This window comes from Oryza brachyantha, chromosome 8, assembly GCF_000231095.2.
Source record: "Oryza brachyantha chromosome 8, ObraRS2, whole genome shotgun sequence".
NCBI classification, from domain to species: domain Eukaryota; kingdom Viridiplantae; phylum Streptophyta; class Magnoliopsida; order Poales; family Poaceae; genus Oryza; species Oryza brachyantha.
The window spans coordinates 3,607,705-3,624,859 of record NC_023170.2 but is presented as its reverse complement, the minus strand read 5'-3'; the positions used below and the strand labels follow the sequence as shown (position 1 = coordinate 3,624,859).

The 17,155-nt window shown below is 44.1% G+C and overlaps 1 protein-coding gene across 1 annotated transcript; it reads left to right on the top strand.

Annotated features, from left to right (window-relative positions):
• Positions 1–2,958: 2,958 nt before the first annotated feature.
• Positions 2,959–4,388, top strand: LOC102719141 (putative F-box/LRR-repeat protein 23). Its single transcript, XM_006659845.1, has 2 exons — positions 2,959–3,287; positions 3,926–4,388. Exons 1-2 carry the CDS (start codon positions 2,959–2,961, stop codon positions 4,386–4,388), a joined length of 792 nt encoding a protein of 263 aa, XP_006659908.1.
• Positions 4,389–17,155: the final 12,767 nt, after the last annotated feature.

Below are 17,155 nucleotides of genomic sequence, written 5' to 3'. Positions count from 1 at the left end.
TCCGAGAGTTGCCTCATCAAGCAACCAGGGAGACTACCTTCAGTGGATCATCGTAAGAGTATATCCAGTGGTCCATCTATCTCATTCTTTATATTAAAAATCAAAGATAAATGATAAAAATTATGCTTCAGCACAACATCTATTTTATTATATATTTTTGGATATCATCCATATAAGAAAAGAAACTCTAAAGATGTTCTCTCTCCATCCTATAAAGAGATATGAAGGATGTTACATATGGATGATCTGCTATAGTACAATGAGATGTGAAGAATGAAACTTACAATGAGATGTGAAGAATAAAACTATTTTGGATGATCGTTCAAATGAAAATATGTATGACCAAATTTAGATGACCTGCTATTCGACTTAATTGTCGCTTAAACATCATGGTCCATATGGCTGCAATGGAATGATAATAGGATCTTTAGCTCCAATTACAGGCCTTCCCAAGAGACACCGGGGAAAAGGCCATCGAGCTTAATAAAAGTTAGGAGCATAGCTTTTGGAAAATTTTCCCAATAGGCATGCCGCTAGTTGTTTCACCGAATCCGCTCCCTACTAAAACCGATTTAACTGATTTCTTTCGCTCTTAATTGAATTGACATTGCTCCAGCCTCTTTCCTAAAAAAAACACGGGATAAGTGTTTATTCAGATTTATTCGTAGAATCCCTTACTTCCTCCATTTCATAATATAAGACATAACCATTTTTTCTTTGTCCCATAATATAAGGCATACATACAAGTATGTATTAACTAGCATATTTTTCATCATCAAAACATCCAACCACGTTATATGCAGACAGGCATGCACCTAGGCAATCCAAATGACAAGGTAGTGATAACTATTTTTTGATCTTTGGGCTAATAGTGGTTGTGTCTTATATTCTAGAACGGATGAAGTAATAAATTTTATAAAAAAGTCTAACAAATGGAGGTAAAGTAGGATGGATAACCACTCTGAGCAAGTTTATTACTAGAGCCAACTTGGTTGTAAACTTATATTATAAATAACATGTACTTCCTCCGTTTCACAATATAATACTCTATAGTCTTGCTTAGATTCATATGGTTGCTAATGAATATATATATACACACGGCGCCATAGAAAGCGCTGCGCACTGTGAAGCAACGTAGCGCGTCACACAGCGATCACCCAGACAACCTCTACGTCAGTCCACCCCCCTCCCACCACCCCACTCCCGACAAAGCCAGTGGAGTTAAAAAAATAACTAATAGGTACGAGCGCTTGAGTTAAAAATAACTTATTTATATGTTAGGATATTTATATACTATAGAGTTAAAGTTTAACTGATGACAACGATAAAGAATATGTGTGTTTACTGGTTTATGAGTTAAAAATTAACTGATGACCCCCACAGCTATACTTTCATACCTCAGGATGTTGCTGAGTTAAACTTTAAGTCATACTTTGTTTGCATGATGCATTTAAGAGTTAAAAATTAACTAGACATAAGCAAAAAATGTTACATGATGTTTGTGTGTTCTTTCATAAATTTTTAACTACACTTAATGTACATGTCTCCATTAAAAAACAAGAATTTAAAAATTAACTCGAGTTGGTTTAGGCTATTGGTGTGCTCGATGGTTGGTGTATTTCAGTAAAATTTTAACTCAAATCGATAAATGCGGTATGTTGTTCAAAAAGTTAAAATTTAACTGGGGTGTGGAGGTGGGGGGATGAATAGTGTGTGGTCACGGATAATGATGGTGTCTCACGCGTTGTTTATTACGTAGCGCTCAAAGCGTTGTATAGTAGTTATATATAGAGTGAAGTGCACCAGCGGTCCCTAAACTTGTGTGTATGTGTAATCTAGGTCACTGATCTTTCAAAATGTATTTTTGGGTCCCGAACTTGTCCGAGTGTATCATATAGGTTCAAACGAGCTCTGATCCTCTCCATACACTGACGTGGCATGTCACGGTGGCGCCTACGAGAAGGGAGAGAAAAGAATAAGGAGAGAGATAGTGACATGTGGGACCCACATAGCCCCACCAACACGTAGGCGCCAGCGTGGCATGCCACGTCAGCGGATGGAGTGAGTCGGAGCCAGTTTAGACTTATATGACACCCCGGACAAGTTCGAAAACCTAAAATTACATTTTAAGAGTTCGGGGACCTAGATAATACATACACACAAGTTTATAAACCGCTGGTGCATTCACTTATATATATATATATAAATCTTTCGCCCGCCAGCATGTTTCTGTAGGATGGGCTATAGGGACCACTGAGCATTCAGGTCCATTTAAACGCCTCTGCTTCATTAGAGCATCCCTACAGCTCATCCATCCCATCCTCCATACTAGAAATAGAGGATGAAGAGTAAAAGTTGAACTCCAACAGATCATCTATCTCATCATCTATTTTTAGATGTCATCTATATTAGGGGAGAGAAACTCTATATTTAGATGTTCTCTCTCCAATCCTCCAAATAGATATAGAGGATGTTATATATAGATGATCTACTGGGAGTACAAAGGGATATAAAGGATAAAAACGTTTTAGATGATCATCTAAATGAAGATATGGATGACCAAATTTAGATAAGTTTTTGGGATGCTTTTACATCAGCTCTGTGTGCATTCGAACAGCACACCGTGCCGTTCCATCTTCCAGCCGTCCGATTGAAAAATAAAACCTTTCGTTTGCAGAGCCAAACCTTTCGTCTTCGAATTCGATTTAATTCCTTCATCATGCAGCGGGGCAGCCTAGGGAAGCTCAAAGGTTTTCGCCTCATCTCGCTCTTATAAACTGTACTGAACAACGGAGCAAGGCTCGGGAAACGCAAGATACATCGTCTTCTCTCCGAGGTATGGAAACATTTTGTGGTTCAGTGTTCGTTGGTGAGCTGGTAATTTATTCTCTTCACATTTATGTGTTATTTTCTCTCGGTGTCAGGTATTTCGTCCTTGCTTTACGGCGTGGTAGTGAGATGGACGACCTGCCGGCGCCGGAGACGAGGGACTGGTCGCAGCTGCCGCTGGACGCGCTGTCCCTGGTCTTCGCCAAGCTCGGCGCCGTAGAGATCCTTATGGGCGTGGGCCTCGTGTGCCACTCATGGCTCGAAGCGGCCAAGGTGCCTGATGCGTGGCGATGCGTGCAGATTGCGCGGCACGAGATTGTAATGGGATGGCCGAGGACGAAGAAGCATTTACTGCGGGCAATGGCGAAGGTGGCCGTGGACCGTTCTGATGGCCGGCTTGAGGTGTTTGAAGGGGCACGTTTTGTTGACGATGAGCTGCTCAAGTATATAGGTGCCAGGTACTTTAATTTGTTTTTTTTCCTATTATTGTGGTTTTGTTTTACTTAATGTCCATGCTTATAATTTATAATACTAATATTACATTCGTTATAAAACATAAACATAAGTATTCTTGTGTTGTTTAGAATAAAATAAGGAGATGCCAAAAATGATGTATGTCATTTCCGAGCTTAATTTTTAAATTTTGAACTAGATTCTCTTCCAAAGCATTTGGTTGGACCTGTGATTATTGTAGTGGTTAAGATTATAGTAATCAGTGTAGAAATTCTTATTACATCTGGCATAGAATAAGTGTATTTTTTTTATTGTTTATATTTCGTTCGTCTTACTTATAAAGTTTTATTTTTAGTATTTTATTGTTATTAGACGATAAAACATGAATAATACAAACATCGGACACGAAAAATAAAAAAAAATATAGTTCAATTGGGACGGAATTAATATACTAAAAATGAATTTTATAAACGATGGAGCAGCGGCACTCCGTTGCTAAACTGAACCTTCAGCATTTTCAAATGCTCACAGCTCTCGTTTATATGTGCTAAACTGTAGTAGTATGGTACAACGATTTCTGAAACTTTCGTCTAAATTTTGCCACTTTATAATGGCCTTAAGCTGGTGTTTTGGATGCATGTAGGTCGCAGTCTCTGAAGAGCATTACCCTGTTTTGCTGTCCATCTGTCAGCTCGGCAGGACTCACCGAGCTTATGAGAAACTGTCCTCTTCTGGAGGACCTCAACCTGATCTATGGCTGTTCGTCGTGTGTCGGGGCCAATCTGTTTGAAGCCATCAGGGAAGCGTGCCCGAGGCTGGCATGCATCGTGATTCGCACGGAGGAGGACCTGGACTGGAACCTGCTGGTCGAGATCGCGACGCTGCAGCAGCTGAGACGGCTGACCCTCGGGGGCTTCGATTTCAGCTGCGAGCAGCTGACCGCCATCGTCGATGGCTGCCCTCGCCTTGAGTTTCTTGACGTACGCTACTGCTGCTGCCGTCAGATGCTGGCCGGCAACGGCGCCCTGCGAGCAAACTGCGCCAGGATCAAGACGCTCCGGCTGCCCCCTTATATTGATGATTATTATTTGGGACAATGGGGCTAAATCTGTGATCAACGAGCCGTCAGCCGTAATGACGATCTGTTTGATCACCAATGCTCTGATTAATTTTGATGATTGACGACGATTGCCTGCAGTGCTGCTGTTACTATGAACCCGTGCCCCTAAATCCCTAAACCCGGTGGCCAGTGAATTATAGGTTGTGCTTGTTTTTGGAAGTGGTACTATCTTAATTATGCTGTAACGAACGTGCTCATTTCTTCATCCTGATGGCTTCATGCATGGGGAGCTTGAATGTACTTCTGAATGCTTTATCAAGGTCATGCAACCATTTTCCTAGTTAATATTTGTTTTCCACAAGCAACATAAAGAACATAATGCTATTTTTCACTGGAGGTGGTGGCTTGTCCTCCCCAACAATTTGTCCCAGCAACCTCAGCCCAAAGTCCCACAGACCGAGAAAGCCCAGAGCGTGGGCCGCGGGGTTGTTTTGTTGTTGGCTAAATTTACCACCACTAACCCTAGATGAAATGTGGTATGTCACAGAAGTATGACCATAAACTAGTTGGGTGCAACCGTGCAAGTGAGATAGGGCTAGCAGTAAAAATAAGTTACAGATGTTTGTTTTTTTTAAATTTACATGAACCCTAAATACAAGTTATATTCATAATAACATAATAGCCACATGCATCATATCTGTGAAGAAAAATTTGTCGATAGAGATATGTTGGCATCGTTGATAATCCTGAAGTTTTTTCACCAATTCAGTTACGCTGTATCCTGTAGCGTGTCTAGTTGTTTTCGTTCTTTCTTTTTCTTCAGTTATCTTGTTAGCTAGTCTTTAGGATCTGAGCCGGCACCTCAGTGCGTGTGGTTGAGTGCTCGTGCGCGTCGTGTGTAGCGAGAGGGACGTGTGGGACGGCACACGTTGCAGACTGATCGTGGCACACTTGTGAGGTTCGTGGCGAGAAGCCCGGCCGTGTCGATCTGTTCTTTATATTTGGGAACAAACATCAGAAAAGCTGCAGCAACTTTTTCGCAGCACCAAATCCTTTGCTTCCACTATGTTTTCGTGTTGAGTATTTGCAAGTTCCACTGTGATCCAGCTGTGAGCCAGATAACAGTTGGTATCAGAGCCATGTCGGCTCCGACGTCACCGCTCGCCGCCGCGGACGCACCGTCGTCAGTCCCGCTCCCCTCCGCCGAGCCACGGCCGCGTCGTGCCTCCCCGGCAAGGGGTGACGAATGAGGTAGGCGGTCCAGCAAATTACCCAATGTTGACGAAGACGAACTACGACGACTGGGCGCTGATGATGAAGATCATGCTCCAGGCACGCGGACTGTGGGATGCTGTGGAGTACGGTGACGCAGACTTTTGGGAGGATCGCACGGCCCTTGAGGCCATCGTTCGGGCCGTTCCGGCAGAAATGCTGGGCACTCTTGGGAAAAGTATTGTAAACCCTCAAGGGGATATCTACTCATCTATTGCATGCTATCGAAATAGTTATTAAAAAAATTAAAAAAATTATAAAGATAGATTAATATAAGATATATTACTACACAAATATGCAAGTTCAAATATGATTTCTACAATCCACAGCAAAAATAACAAATTGAATTCTAAATAGTATACGTATACTCACTGTCATATTTATTATTTTTGTTATGGATTGTAGAAGTTATATTTGAACTTGCATGTTTGTGTAGTGATATATCTTGTATCAATCTATCTTCACAATTTTTTTCAATTTTTTGATGACTATTTGGATAGCATGCAATAAACAAGGGGATGTCCTCTCGAGAGTTTAAAATCCACTCCCGGCACTCTTGCTGTCAAGGCTATCGCCAAAGAAGCGTGGGACACGGTGAAAACCCTACGCGTCAACGTAGAGCACGTGCACAAGTCGAAAGCGCAGACGCTGCTCCGAGTGTATGAAGCGATGGAGTTCGGCGATGGCGAGACCGTAGAAGAATTCTCGCTCCGGCTGAGCGGGCTCGCCCCCACGCTCGCCACCCTTGGCAACACAATAGAAGAACCGAAGGTAGTGGAAAAGTTTCTCAACTCCATCTGTGAACACCTATAGTAGGTGTAACACTCCAGTCTGTTTGAAGCCTGTTAATAGTGTGTGTGACCCAAGTGGCCTAGAAGTGAAAGTGTAGTGGTGGTTTAGTACCATCTTGTAAGTTTAGAAGGGTAATAGCCTACTTATAAGCCTTGGCCAGGGCGTCAGCCCTGCCTATTAGTAGTGTGTGTGGCCCATGTGGCTTAGAAGTGGGAGTGTAGTGGTGGTTTAGTACCACATTGGAAGTTTAGGAGGGGTCTTGGTGCTCCAACCATGTTATCCTCGGGTTAATCCTTTTACACGAAGCGAGGACGAAAGTGTAAGCGGGATACCATGCGAATATGGGTTCGCTCAACGTGCAGCGCACTAATGCGGATTTTGGAGGCAGCATGTTACAGCAGGTCACGATCTTAATCGAAACCCTTCTCAACCTCAACTCGATCTACTTGGAAGAGGTCACCGGGAGCCTTCGGAATGCTGAGGAGAAACGTGCTGGCAAGAAGCTAAGGGCGCAGAGCCGCAAGCAGATGCTCACAGAACAACGGCTGGTCCAAAGGCAGCAACCGATGACACCATGGCCACGGCCGCAAGCCCGACGGTGGCAACTCGTCCACGAAGGACAGGAATCACAACAACGCGCGCGACACTTATCAAAACTGTGGAAAGTCCGGCCATTGGGCCAAGGACTGCCACATCCCCAAGAAGACGGAGGAGGCCCACCTGGCCCAGCACGAGGAGGAGGACAGCACACTTCTCATGATCTAGGCTGGCCCAGTGCGCTTGGAGCTGGACGAAAGTCCACTCGCGAGCACCGTGTCGCCCATCATCGCCGTCAAGCAAGCACACGCGTCGTCCCCGATAACACCGCCATTGGAGATCGTAGAAGCCAAGGTGCTTGTGCAGCTCAACGACGGTGAGAAACACGCCGGCGACCTCTGGTACTTTGACACTGGGGCCACCAATCACATGACGGGCGCCCGCGATGCCTTCTCCGAGCTCAACACCAACGTACGCGGAACGGTCAACTTCGGGGATGCTCCATCATGCGGATCGAGGGACGGGGCACTGTGCTCATCACCTGCTGGTCCAGGGAACACAAGGCGCTCACCGGGGACTACTTCATCCTGCGCCTCTCTGCCAACATTAGCTGCATTCGTAACTATTGGTTGATTTATCGGTTAGCCAATATTTAGAAAAAGATATAACCATCGTAATCCTATCCATAATCTATCTCTAAATCTAAAATTCGTAACTGCGATCGGTGGTTACGGGTCAGAACCAGATTAGGAAAAGCCCTCGAGGCCCACCAATGCGATATAAAAGAAGAGGAACCCATGGGGACGCTCGTGTGGCTTATTCTCGTACTCGAAATTCGAAATTAATCCATCCCGATCAGAGACACGCTGGAAGGGTTTCGTGCGGCGATTCTAGGGCAGTGCCGTTGGAGACCCGAAGATCGGAGGTTCACAACAGATCACCGGTGATCTAATCTCGCCGGAGACGAAGGAAAGAGGAAGGAATTGAAGGAAAGGCAAAAAGGGAATCAGATGGCTTCATATGCAGGTTGATTTATTTTCCGTACTTAAATTAATCGGTGATCATGTATTGATTAGGGTTTAAATTCGTAATTTGTTATTTATGGATGAGTTGAATTATCTAACATTGTGGTATCAGAGCTAATCCTACTCGAACTTGATCCCAATTTAATTGAATTCGGCGTGTTCTTCTATTAGATTGAACTACGGTTCATCTTTACTGTTCTGTGCAATAGTTTTGTTTTATACTATATCAGCATATCACAGGAAACTCTAGAAAATTAATTAGAATCCGATTCAATCTAATAGATGAAAATTTCCAAATTCAATCATCAAAAATAAACCCTAAATTTGATTCGGTTTACTGAGTCGAAGAAACTCACTGGAGTGGGATTAGTCATCGTCATTGCCGTCGTGTAGGCTTTGGCCACCGCATGATGCCGCCGCCGCCGCTGTCTCCACGCCGGGGATCGACCGCCATTTGTTGCCGCCGCCGCCGTGCGGGCTTCAGCTCGAGCGTGCACGCGCGTATATGGTTGTCGCGCGTCGACGCGCCGTGTGGGTGTCGGCCCGTGCGCATGCGCGCTGCCGCCTCCGCCCTCCTCCTCTGGCCACGCCGGCCATGCCGCGCGCCACCGCCATCGTCGCCGGGCTACTGCGCCGACGGGAACGACCAGCTTAGGTGCCGCCATCTCCGGGGACGCGCCCCCTAGCTAGTGGGTGACGGGCCACGCCTTTGGTGCGCGCCCTCCCCGCCGGACCGCCGTGCCGCCGCTATCCAGCGCCCGGACGCTCACTGTCCGTCGCCGGAGAAGAGGAGAGGAGAGAGAAACGGGAGACCGATTTTTTCGGGGCTAGGGTTAGGGTTTTGGCCGGCTGGGTCACGTGATCCATGCTGTGCCGGATCTCGGTGGTCGATTTCGATCAGACGACCATGATCAAGCCCCTTATTTCCTGGGCCGCCGCCGCTATTTGGGTTGTCGGCGCTCATGGGCTGACTCGGCCACATGGGCTGGCGTCCTCCACGCGCGCACTCGCCTTACTAACGGGCCGACCTGTTATGGGTTGGCCCGATAATTGGATAGGCCGAAAATTTAATTTAATTTTGTTTAATTATTTTTTAAAATCTAGAAATTAGTTTATACCTTGTTTGGGCTGTTTAAAATTATTAAAAATTAGGAAAATTATATTTTATTGCTCAGAAAATTATTTATAGTCAAATAGAACCAACGGGAAGTTTGCTAGAAAGAATTTATGATGTGAAGTTATTTATTGACCAACGCTATTTATGATTTCACGTCAATTTAAATTTGATTAATTCTCCCTTGATTATTTCTGCCCAACGGTGACACAATGAAGGATTTATTTCATTATTTTCTAAGTCTTTTCTGCCCAACGGTGACAAGATTTGAAGAAGTATTTTATATATTTTATTTTATTTTTCCAAATGTTTTATATTATAAATTGTTATCTGCAGATTTGTCACAGCTTAAAAGGATTGAGCCACTTGATAGGGCTAATTATGCTGAATGGAAAAACAACATGCTCCTTAATTTAAGGTTGCTGGAAAATGATCTCGCACTTAGAGAGGATCGACCTGTGAAAACAAAATTAGCTTATTACATGGATGAAAATAATGAGAAATACATCTATCTCAAGTGGGCTTACAATGAAAAGTGGTCTGCTAGGAAGAAATCAAACAGAGTGTCCCTAATGTACATCAAGAGCAACATCTCTCCGTCCATTATAGGGGGATTGCTGACTCTGACAATGTTAAGACGTACCTGGGCAACATTGAACCAAACTACAAGGCGTGTACCAAAACTTATGCTAGTACTCTTATCATGAAAATGGGCTCTTCTGTCTATGATGGAAAGAAAGGCATTCGACAACACATCATGGAAATGTCACATATGGCTCATCAACTAAAGACGATGGACATGGAAATTTCGGAAGCCTATTTTGTCCATTTCATCCTGAACTCACTAAACTCTGATTATGATCCGTTCAAAATTCATTACGATACTCAAAGAGAAAAGTTGACCATTTCAGAGCTTATCTCCCATGCAGTAGAAGAGGAAGAGCGTCAAAAGGCCAAAAGGCAGAAACATATAGATCAGCTCAACCTCGTCAACTCTAAGGGCACGAGAAAGTTCCGTCAAGGAGAAACCTGTGGATCAGCTACAATTTAATACTTAATAATGTCTTAGTTGCTCCTTCCGTTAAAAGAAATCTTATTTCATTTAGAGTCCTAGCAGAGTCAGGATATGACTGTTATTTTTCCAAGAGAACTTGTTACATTAAGCATCTTAATAAAATAATTGGTCTTGACTTTGTGCGAGAGAAACTATACTTGCTCTCTTTGGATCATACTATGAAGAATGTAATAAATGCCTGCAATAATAAAAATGAGACTTCATCGAAATTGTGGCACTGTCGCTTAGGCCACATTTCTAGGGGGAGAATCTAACTTCTAGGGGGAGAATGAAACGTCTTATTAACCAAGAATTATTACTTCCCTTAGATTTTTCTGACGTTGATCATTGCATACATTGCGTTAAAGGAAAATTTGCTAAATCAATTAAGAAAGGAGCCACTAGGAGCACGAGTCTACTAGAAATAATTCACACTGATATTTGTGGACCGTTCCTAGTGACATCTGTAGATGGTTTTGACTCATTCATCACATTTACGGATGATTACTCCGGTTATGGATATATTTACCCCATAAGTGATCGTTTCGAGTCTCTCGAAAAATTCAAAATATTCAAAGCAGAAATTGAAAACCAGCACAACGCGAAAATTAAAATAGTGAGATCAGACCGTGGTGGTGAATACTATGGGAAATATGCTCTATTTGGGCAAAGTCCTGGTCCATTTGCTCAATATCTTTAGATTCATGAGATTATAGCTCAATATTCCATGACTGGGGAGCCTCAACAAAATGGAGTGGTAGAAAGACGCAATCAGACACTCATGGAGATGGTGCAGAGCATGCTTAGTCACTCCAACTTATCAAATAAATTATGGATTGAGGCATTAAAAACGGCTGCACACATACTAAACAGAGTTCCAAAACTCTATATGAATTATGGACTGGAAGAAAATCAACATTAAATTATTTGAAAGTGTGGGGCTGCCGTGCAGAAGTTAAATTATTCAACCCCCAATTAAAGAAATTAGACACCAAGACTGTGAGCTGTCATTTTATCGGTTCTCCGTCACATTCTAAGGGATATCGATTTTACTATCCAGACCGTGTCACTAGATTTGTAGAAACCAGACACGCTGTCTTCTTGGAAAATTATGAAACAGGGAGTTCACAGGAAGGGAAATTAATCTTGAGGAAATTCGGGTGAGTGTTTTTTCTCCTCCAGAAATCCAGGAGAATAATGTCCCTATTGTTGATAATATATCACAAACTGTAGTTCCCACTGTTGGAGCTATGGCTACTGCTGAGGAAAATATTGAAACCCATGAAAATAATGAGCCTCAACAGAGTCCTGTGATACATAATAAAGAAGAAATTCCGCAACCTGATCCTGAACCGTCTGTGGTCAATAATGAAAATCAAGAATTAAGGTGATCACAACGGAACAGGAGATCTGCCATCCCTGATTATTATGAAATTTACATGGGTGAAGATATTGGGAAGGTAGACGACCCCACCTCATTTAAAGAAGCCACAAGTAGTCAAAATTCATCCATGTGGATTCAAGCCATGGAAGATGAACTTAAATCAATAAGTCAAAATAAAGTGTGGGATCTAGTAGAAATTCCTATAGGAGTAAAAACAGTAGGTTGCAAATGGGTCTACAGAACTAAATTGGACTCCAAAGGAAATATCGAACGATTCAAAGCAAGACTTGTGGCGAAGGATTTTTTGCAGAGAGAAAGAATTGATTACAATGAAACGTTTTCTCATGTCTCTAAGAAAGACTCAGTCAGAATTGTCATGGCGCTAGTGGCACATTATGATTTAGAACACCATCAAATGGATGTGAAAACAACATTTCTAAATGGCAACTTAAATAAAAATGTTTACATGGCTCAACTAGAAGGTTTTGTTGTGGAAGGAAAGAGCCATATGGGATGCAAACGTAAGAAATCCATCTTTGGACTTAAACAGGCGTCAAGGCAATGGATCCTTAAGTTCAATGAAATTATCAAGAAATTCAGATTTAAGGAAAATAAGGTGGACAACTGCATTTATACCAAAATTAAAGGTGGGAAATTCATTATACTAGTACTCTATGTAGATAACATCTTATTAGCAAGCAGTGATAAGAATTTGCTGCGAGAACCAAGGAATTTTTGTCATTGAAATTTGATATGAAAGATCTCGGTGATGCGTCATACGTTTTGGGTATTGAGATTCACCGAGACAGGTCCAAAGGGGTGCTAGGATTATCTCATAAATCATATATTTCCAGAGTATTGGAAAAATATAATATGAGCAAATGCTCGACATCATCTGCTCCAATAATGAAAGGGGACAAATTTGGTTCATTTCAAAGTCCGAGAAATGAATTAGAAGAAAAAGAAATGACTCAGGTATCATATGCTTCAGCTGTCGGAAGCTTATTGTATGCTCAAGTTTGTATGCGACCAGATTTGGCATTTGTAATCGGGATGCTTGGCAGATATCTGTCTAAACTAGGTATGGACCACTGGAAGGCAGTAAAGAAAGTATTGCTGTCGACGATTGATGTCAGCAATAAACTTACAAGGTGGTTATCGGGCTCGGAATTCGATAGTTAAGATGAAGAGAGAGATGATTTACCCAGGTTCAGGTTCTCAACGGGCGAGATAATACCTTACTCCTGCTTGGCGATTGTATTGCGTAGATGAATCTCTGTTGCCTTTAGAGGGGCACCCTGTGCCCCCTTATATAGTGAGGGAGGGGCTACAGATATGATAGACTCCTAATCTAACAAGACTAAGATCTACCCCAATTCGGTTATGGCCCCGGTCCGAAGTACCAGCATGCAATCCGGTACGTACCAGACTCCTAGCCTATACTATACAGATATATTCTACTTCCTATTCGGTACCCTATTGACCGTACGTATTCATGTAGTCTTCGGATACCCCCGGTATAGAAATCCCACGACAGCCCCCGGAGTTGCCCATAGCAACGCAAGTCATCCATGTAGATTGTTAATCATCACACGTTCACCTGTGTTATATGCTTGATACTATCCGAGTGCTTTTTAGGCGCTCCCCGAGTGCTTCCCAAGTGATCCTGAGTACTCTATGATGATTGTAGAGGCTGTGGAGGGCTTCGAATGAAAGAAGTCATTAGGTGCATCGAAGATGCACCTAATAGATGTAGCCCCCGACTCTATGCTTAAATACATACCAATTAAACATAGAGTCATCTATGGATTGTAACCCAGAAGGTCTTCTCGAAGTTTTCGAGCTTTTTGACTCGGGCTGCACTACATCAAGTGCTTCTCGACCCTAGTGGTTTGGATATGATTTCGTGCCGTGTTTCCCCAGACATACAGCCTTCGGCTATGTTCTGCCCATGGGATAGGTTGCGCCGACCGGCCCATCCGTTACAGCTGAGTAGTTAGTACCGAGTCTATTTGGGTTTACTCAAAGTTTTGGCACAGGCTAAAAAGCGCAATTAAGTGTCATGGGCGATTACGGCCGTGGGCCCATAACATAGGCGTACCGTCGATTCCTGATTTGAAGGAGATTATGAATTTCACATCACCGTCTGGCGCGTCCATAAAACTTGCAATGTTCCTTAAAATCAGCATGGTATCTGTTATGCCAGAGCCGAAAATTTTGGCTCGCTCTGCCGCATGGGAACATAACGATACTTAGCCCGGTAATAGAATTTTTCTAGCCGTTAGGCCCATTTAAGCTTCCCGTAACCCTGTCTATTCGTCTTCTTCTCCGCCGCGCTACCCACTGTAGCCCCAATTTGCTCCAGCATTTCCCGCGCCCTCCAAACCCTAGCCTCCACTCTCCGGACTCCCGCATCCCCACCGCTCACCGCGCCCACGCTTCCCCTCCAATCCGCCGAAGAGCACCGACGATGGCTTCCCCAACGATTTAGGGAAGACATTGCCGCTGCACGCGTGGCACGCCTCTATCATCACCGACCAGCACCTCTTGACACTGTCCGAGGCCGACTTGATCCAAAGCAAGGAGATAGCAGGGTACCGCAATGCTCAAGGTGAGGATTTCCCTACTCCCGACTCGCGGGAAGTAGTTGTATTTGAGCCATTCTTCGAGCGAGGGTTCGGGTTGCCAGTTTCTTCCTTTTTTGTGGCTTGCTGGACTATTATGGAATCAGACTCCATCATTTGAACCCCAATTCCATTCTTCAAACCGTGGTGTTTGTATACACCTGTGAAACTTTCCATGGAATCCCCCTCACTTCAACCTCTTTCGCCATCTTTTCTCCGTCAAGCCCCAACCCAACTGAAACCATCCATCGGTGGTGGGCGGCGCCGGCATCTAGCATCGTCAGGGAAGCAAAAAAGCTTGGCTTTCATTGGCTATGAAGACCTCCCTTAAAGGTTGGCACGCAGCATGGTTTTACTGCTCGAACCTAGCCGACTCCCTTCCTCCCTTCATTGGTCATGCTTCGGTAGCCCGGGAAACTTGGTGATTGCTCCCGACGCCCGAAGAAGTGCCACAGGTAAACTCATTGCTACACCTAATCGAGAATCTGAAAACCAATGGCCTAACGGTGTTTGGGCGACTCAGCACTTCATCCAGCGCTGGATCCAACCACTCAAGGATCGGGTCCGATTTGCCTTCGACTACACCGGGAGTGACGACCCAACTCGGGAGACTACGGAGACACTTCGGTGGGAAGCCATCCAGGCGAGAGTTCACCGACTATTCACCCCGAACACCGCCATCCTAGCCAACGCCATCGGCTTCCCATCGCCATTTCATGCTGGGAACGCCCCTCCGGCGGTGAGTTCTCTGTGTCTTCATGGGTTTATCTTCTGCTTTTTGGGTGTCTTAACCGTTTGCCCTTATGCAGCATCACCATCAGTTCCTATCCTACCCTCTGAGTCGGGCTATGCCTATGGTCAAAAGGGGGGAGGAAGCATCGGCCGACGAACCCGCCGCCAGGAGGATAGCATTCGATCCGGATGCTAAGCTCGTCGGCGCGCCGACGGACAACGTCACTCCGTCCCCAACTCGCTCTCTGAGCCCGCCACCTCTAAGGTGCTTGAGGAAGCCCATCTTCAGAATGGGATCAAGGTAACATAACTCAGACTCGATGTCATGGCCCATTTAGGATTCGTACTCTCTGACCCCTCCTTGCATGGTCTTGCAGGAAATCAAGCGACATCGACCTGACTGCCCCGACAGGTCCCGGGGGCGTCCAGTCCCCGGGTCCATCGAAGGCCATCGTGCCAGTGGCACCGAGCGCGGTCCCTGTTTCGGGAGCCAACAGCGCCATGAGATCAGCCACCGAGGCCTCGCTCGCCGTCACGCCTAGAAATTTACACCAATTTCTAATCATTAGCATGTATTAAATCTCGGTTCAGGAATCAGTCCGAGTACACACTATGACAAATCAATACCGAGTTACATGACTTAAAAACAAATAAAAATAATTGTCTATCAAAATGCAGCGGAAAAAGAAAACGAACTAAACCATCTAATCTTCAGCTTCAGCTGGCGATGGTGACTCCACACCACAGGCAATCTTGACGGCGGACTGAACCTCACCTCAACCTTCGGAACAACCTTCTTCTGACAAAGGCTCTGGTACTTGCTCTGGTGGGGAAAAAATTAAGCAAGGCTGAGTACAAACCACCGTACTCATCAAGTAACACCCAAGAGAGTAAGAATAATGAATGCAATTGGGTAACAAGATAGGCTGAGGTTAGATTGCATAAACGCGACAGTAATCAAAACAGTAGAATAAAATAGACTGAATAAAAGTAAAGTAAAGATTTAAAATAATCATCCACTGTCCAACGTCACACCACGTTGCAACAGGCCCAAACTACTGTCCAGCGCTACACCACACTGCAACAGGGTCAACCCTCTACCCAACGTTAAACCACGTTGCGACAGACCCAAACCACTGCCAACGTTACACCACATTGCACAGGGTCAAACCAGTTCCAAGTTTAATCATGTTATTAAAGGGTTCAACTAATCCCAGTGAATCTGTCAGTTCACTTAATAAACACGGGCACGGCTATTCGAATAGTTTTACTCTGCAGAGGTGTACAACTTTACCCATAAGACACAATTCCACTACACTTGAACGTGCGCCGGTGTATCACCACGATACCACGGAAAGGAAACTGTGATAGGACTTGTCACATAACCCTCCCTATTTAATCGCACCGTACTTCAGGTTTCACCCCCTCCTTTACACCAAGTCGGGCAGTACCCTCTTGTGCCTTGGTGAATCCGGAAGCAACAGAGGCTTTCGTTACACCATGATTGCCCGTCCATACTCCATCACGCTCACCCTTGCCTTGGTACGTCAGATCCCACCTTACCCACTTCGGCTTGTGGTTAGTACGGGTAAGACTTCCAGGGTTTTCTGAGAACCGGTCCTTAATTGCCATGGGCGCGACTCCCACAACCATGCACCCACAGCCCACCATAAGCAATATTTTAGTTGTATTAAATCCACATCGGGAAATTAATCATGATCATAGCCAGTAAAGGTCTATCAAGTCTAACGGATAATTAATTAAAAAACATGTGAGCTAGTTGGACTAAGCATGGCTAAGCAGTGCCTAAGCCTATTTCTAGTCAAATTATCCCTAGGATGACAATAGTAATGAATGGGAATCAACGGGTATAAAGGTAGTAGCCCAATAGGTAAATAAATAAAGTAAATCTGCATAAACTAATGTAGGTTTGAAAGTAAAGTAGGGAATTTTATAAATATAGGTTCAATATGATCAAAGAGGGATGCCACTTGCCTTGCTCAGACCTGCGAGGAACTTCGGCGACGACTTCGAGAACGAACGACACTGCGACAGAGTCAAAACCTACGACAAACAAGGCAAAACAAGCAAAAACAGACTATAAAACTACTAAAACAGAGAAAGAAACTATTTTTAATGGATTCTTGGCATTTTTCTGGATTTAATAAAACTTGAATGGACTAAAACAGAAACTAGATGAATTAGTTATGAATTTTAGAAAATTAATTGTGTTTTTAAACTAAACAGAAAACCTTAATTGATTTATTGCGTAATTAATT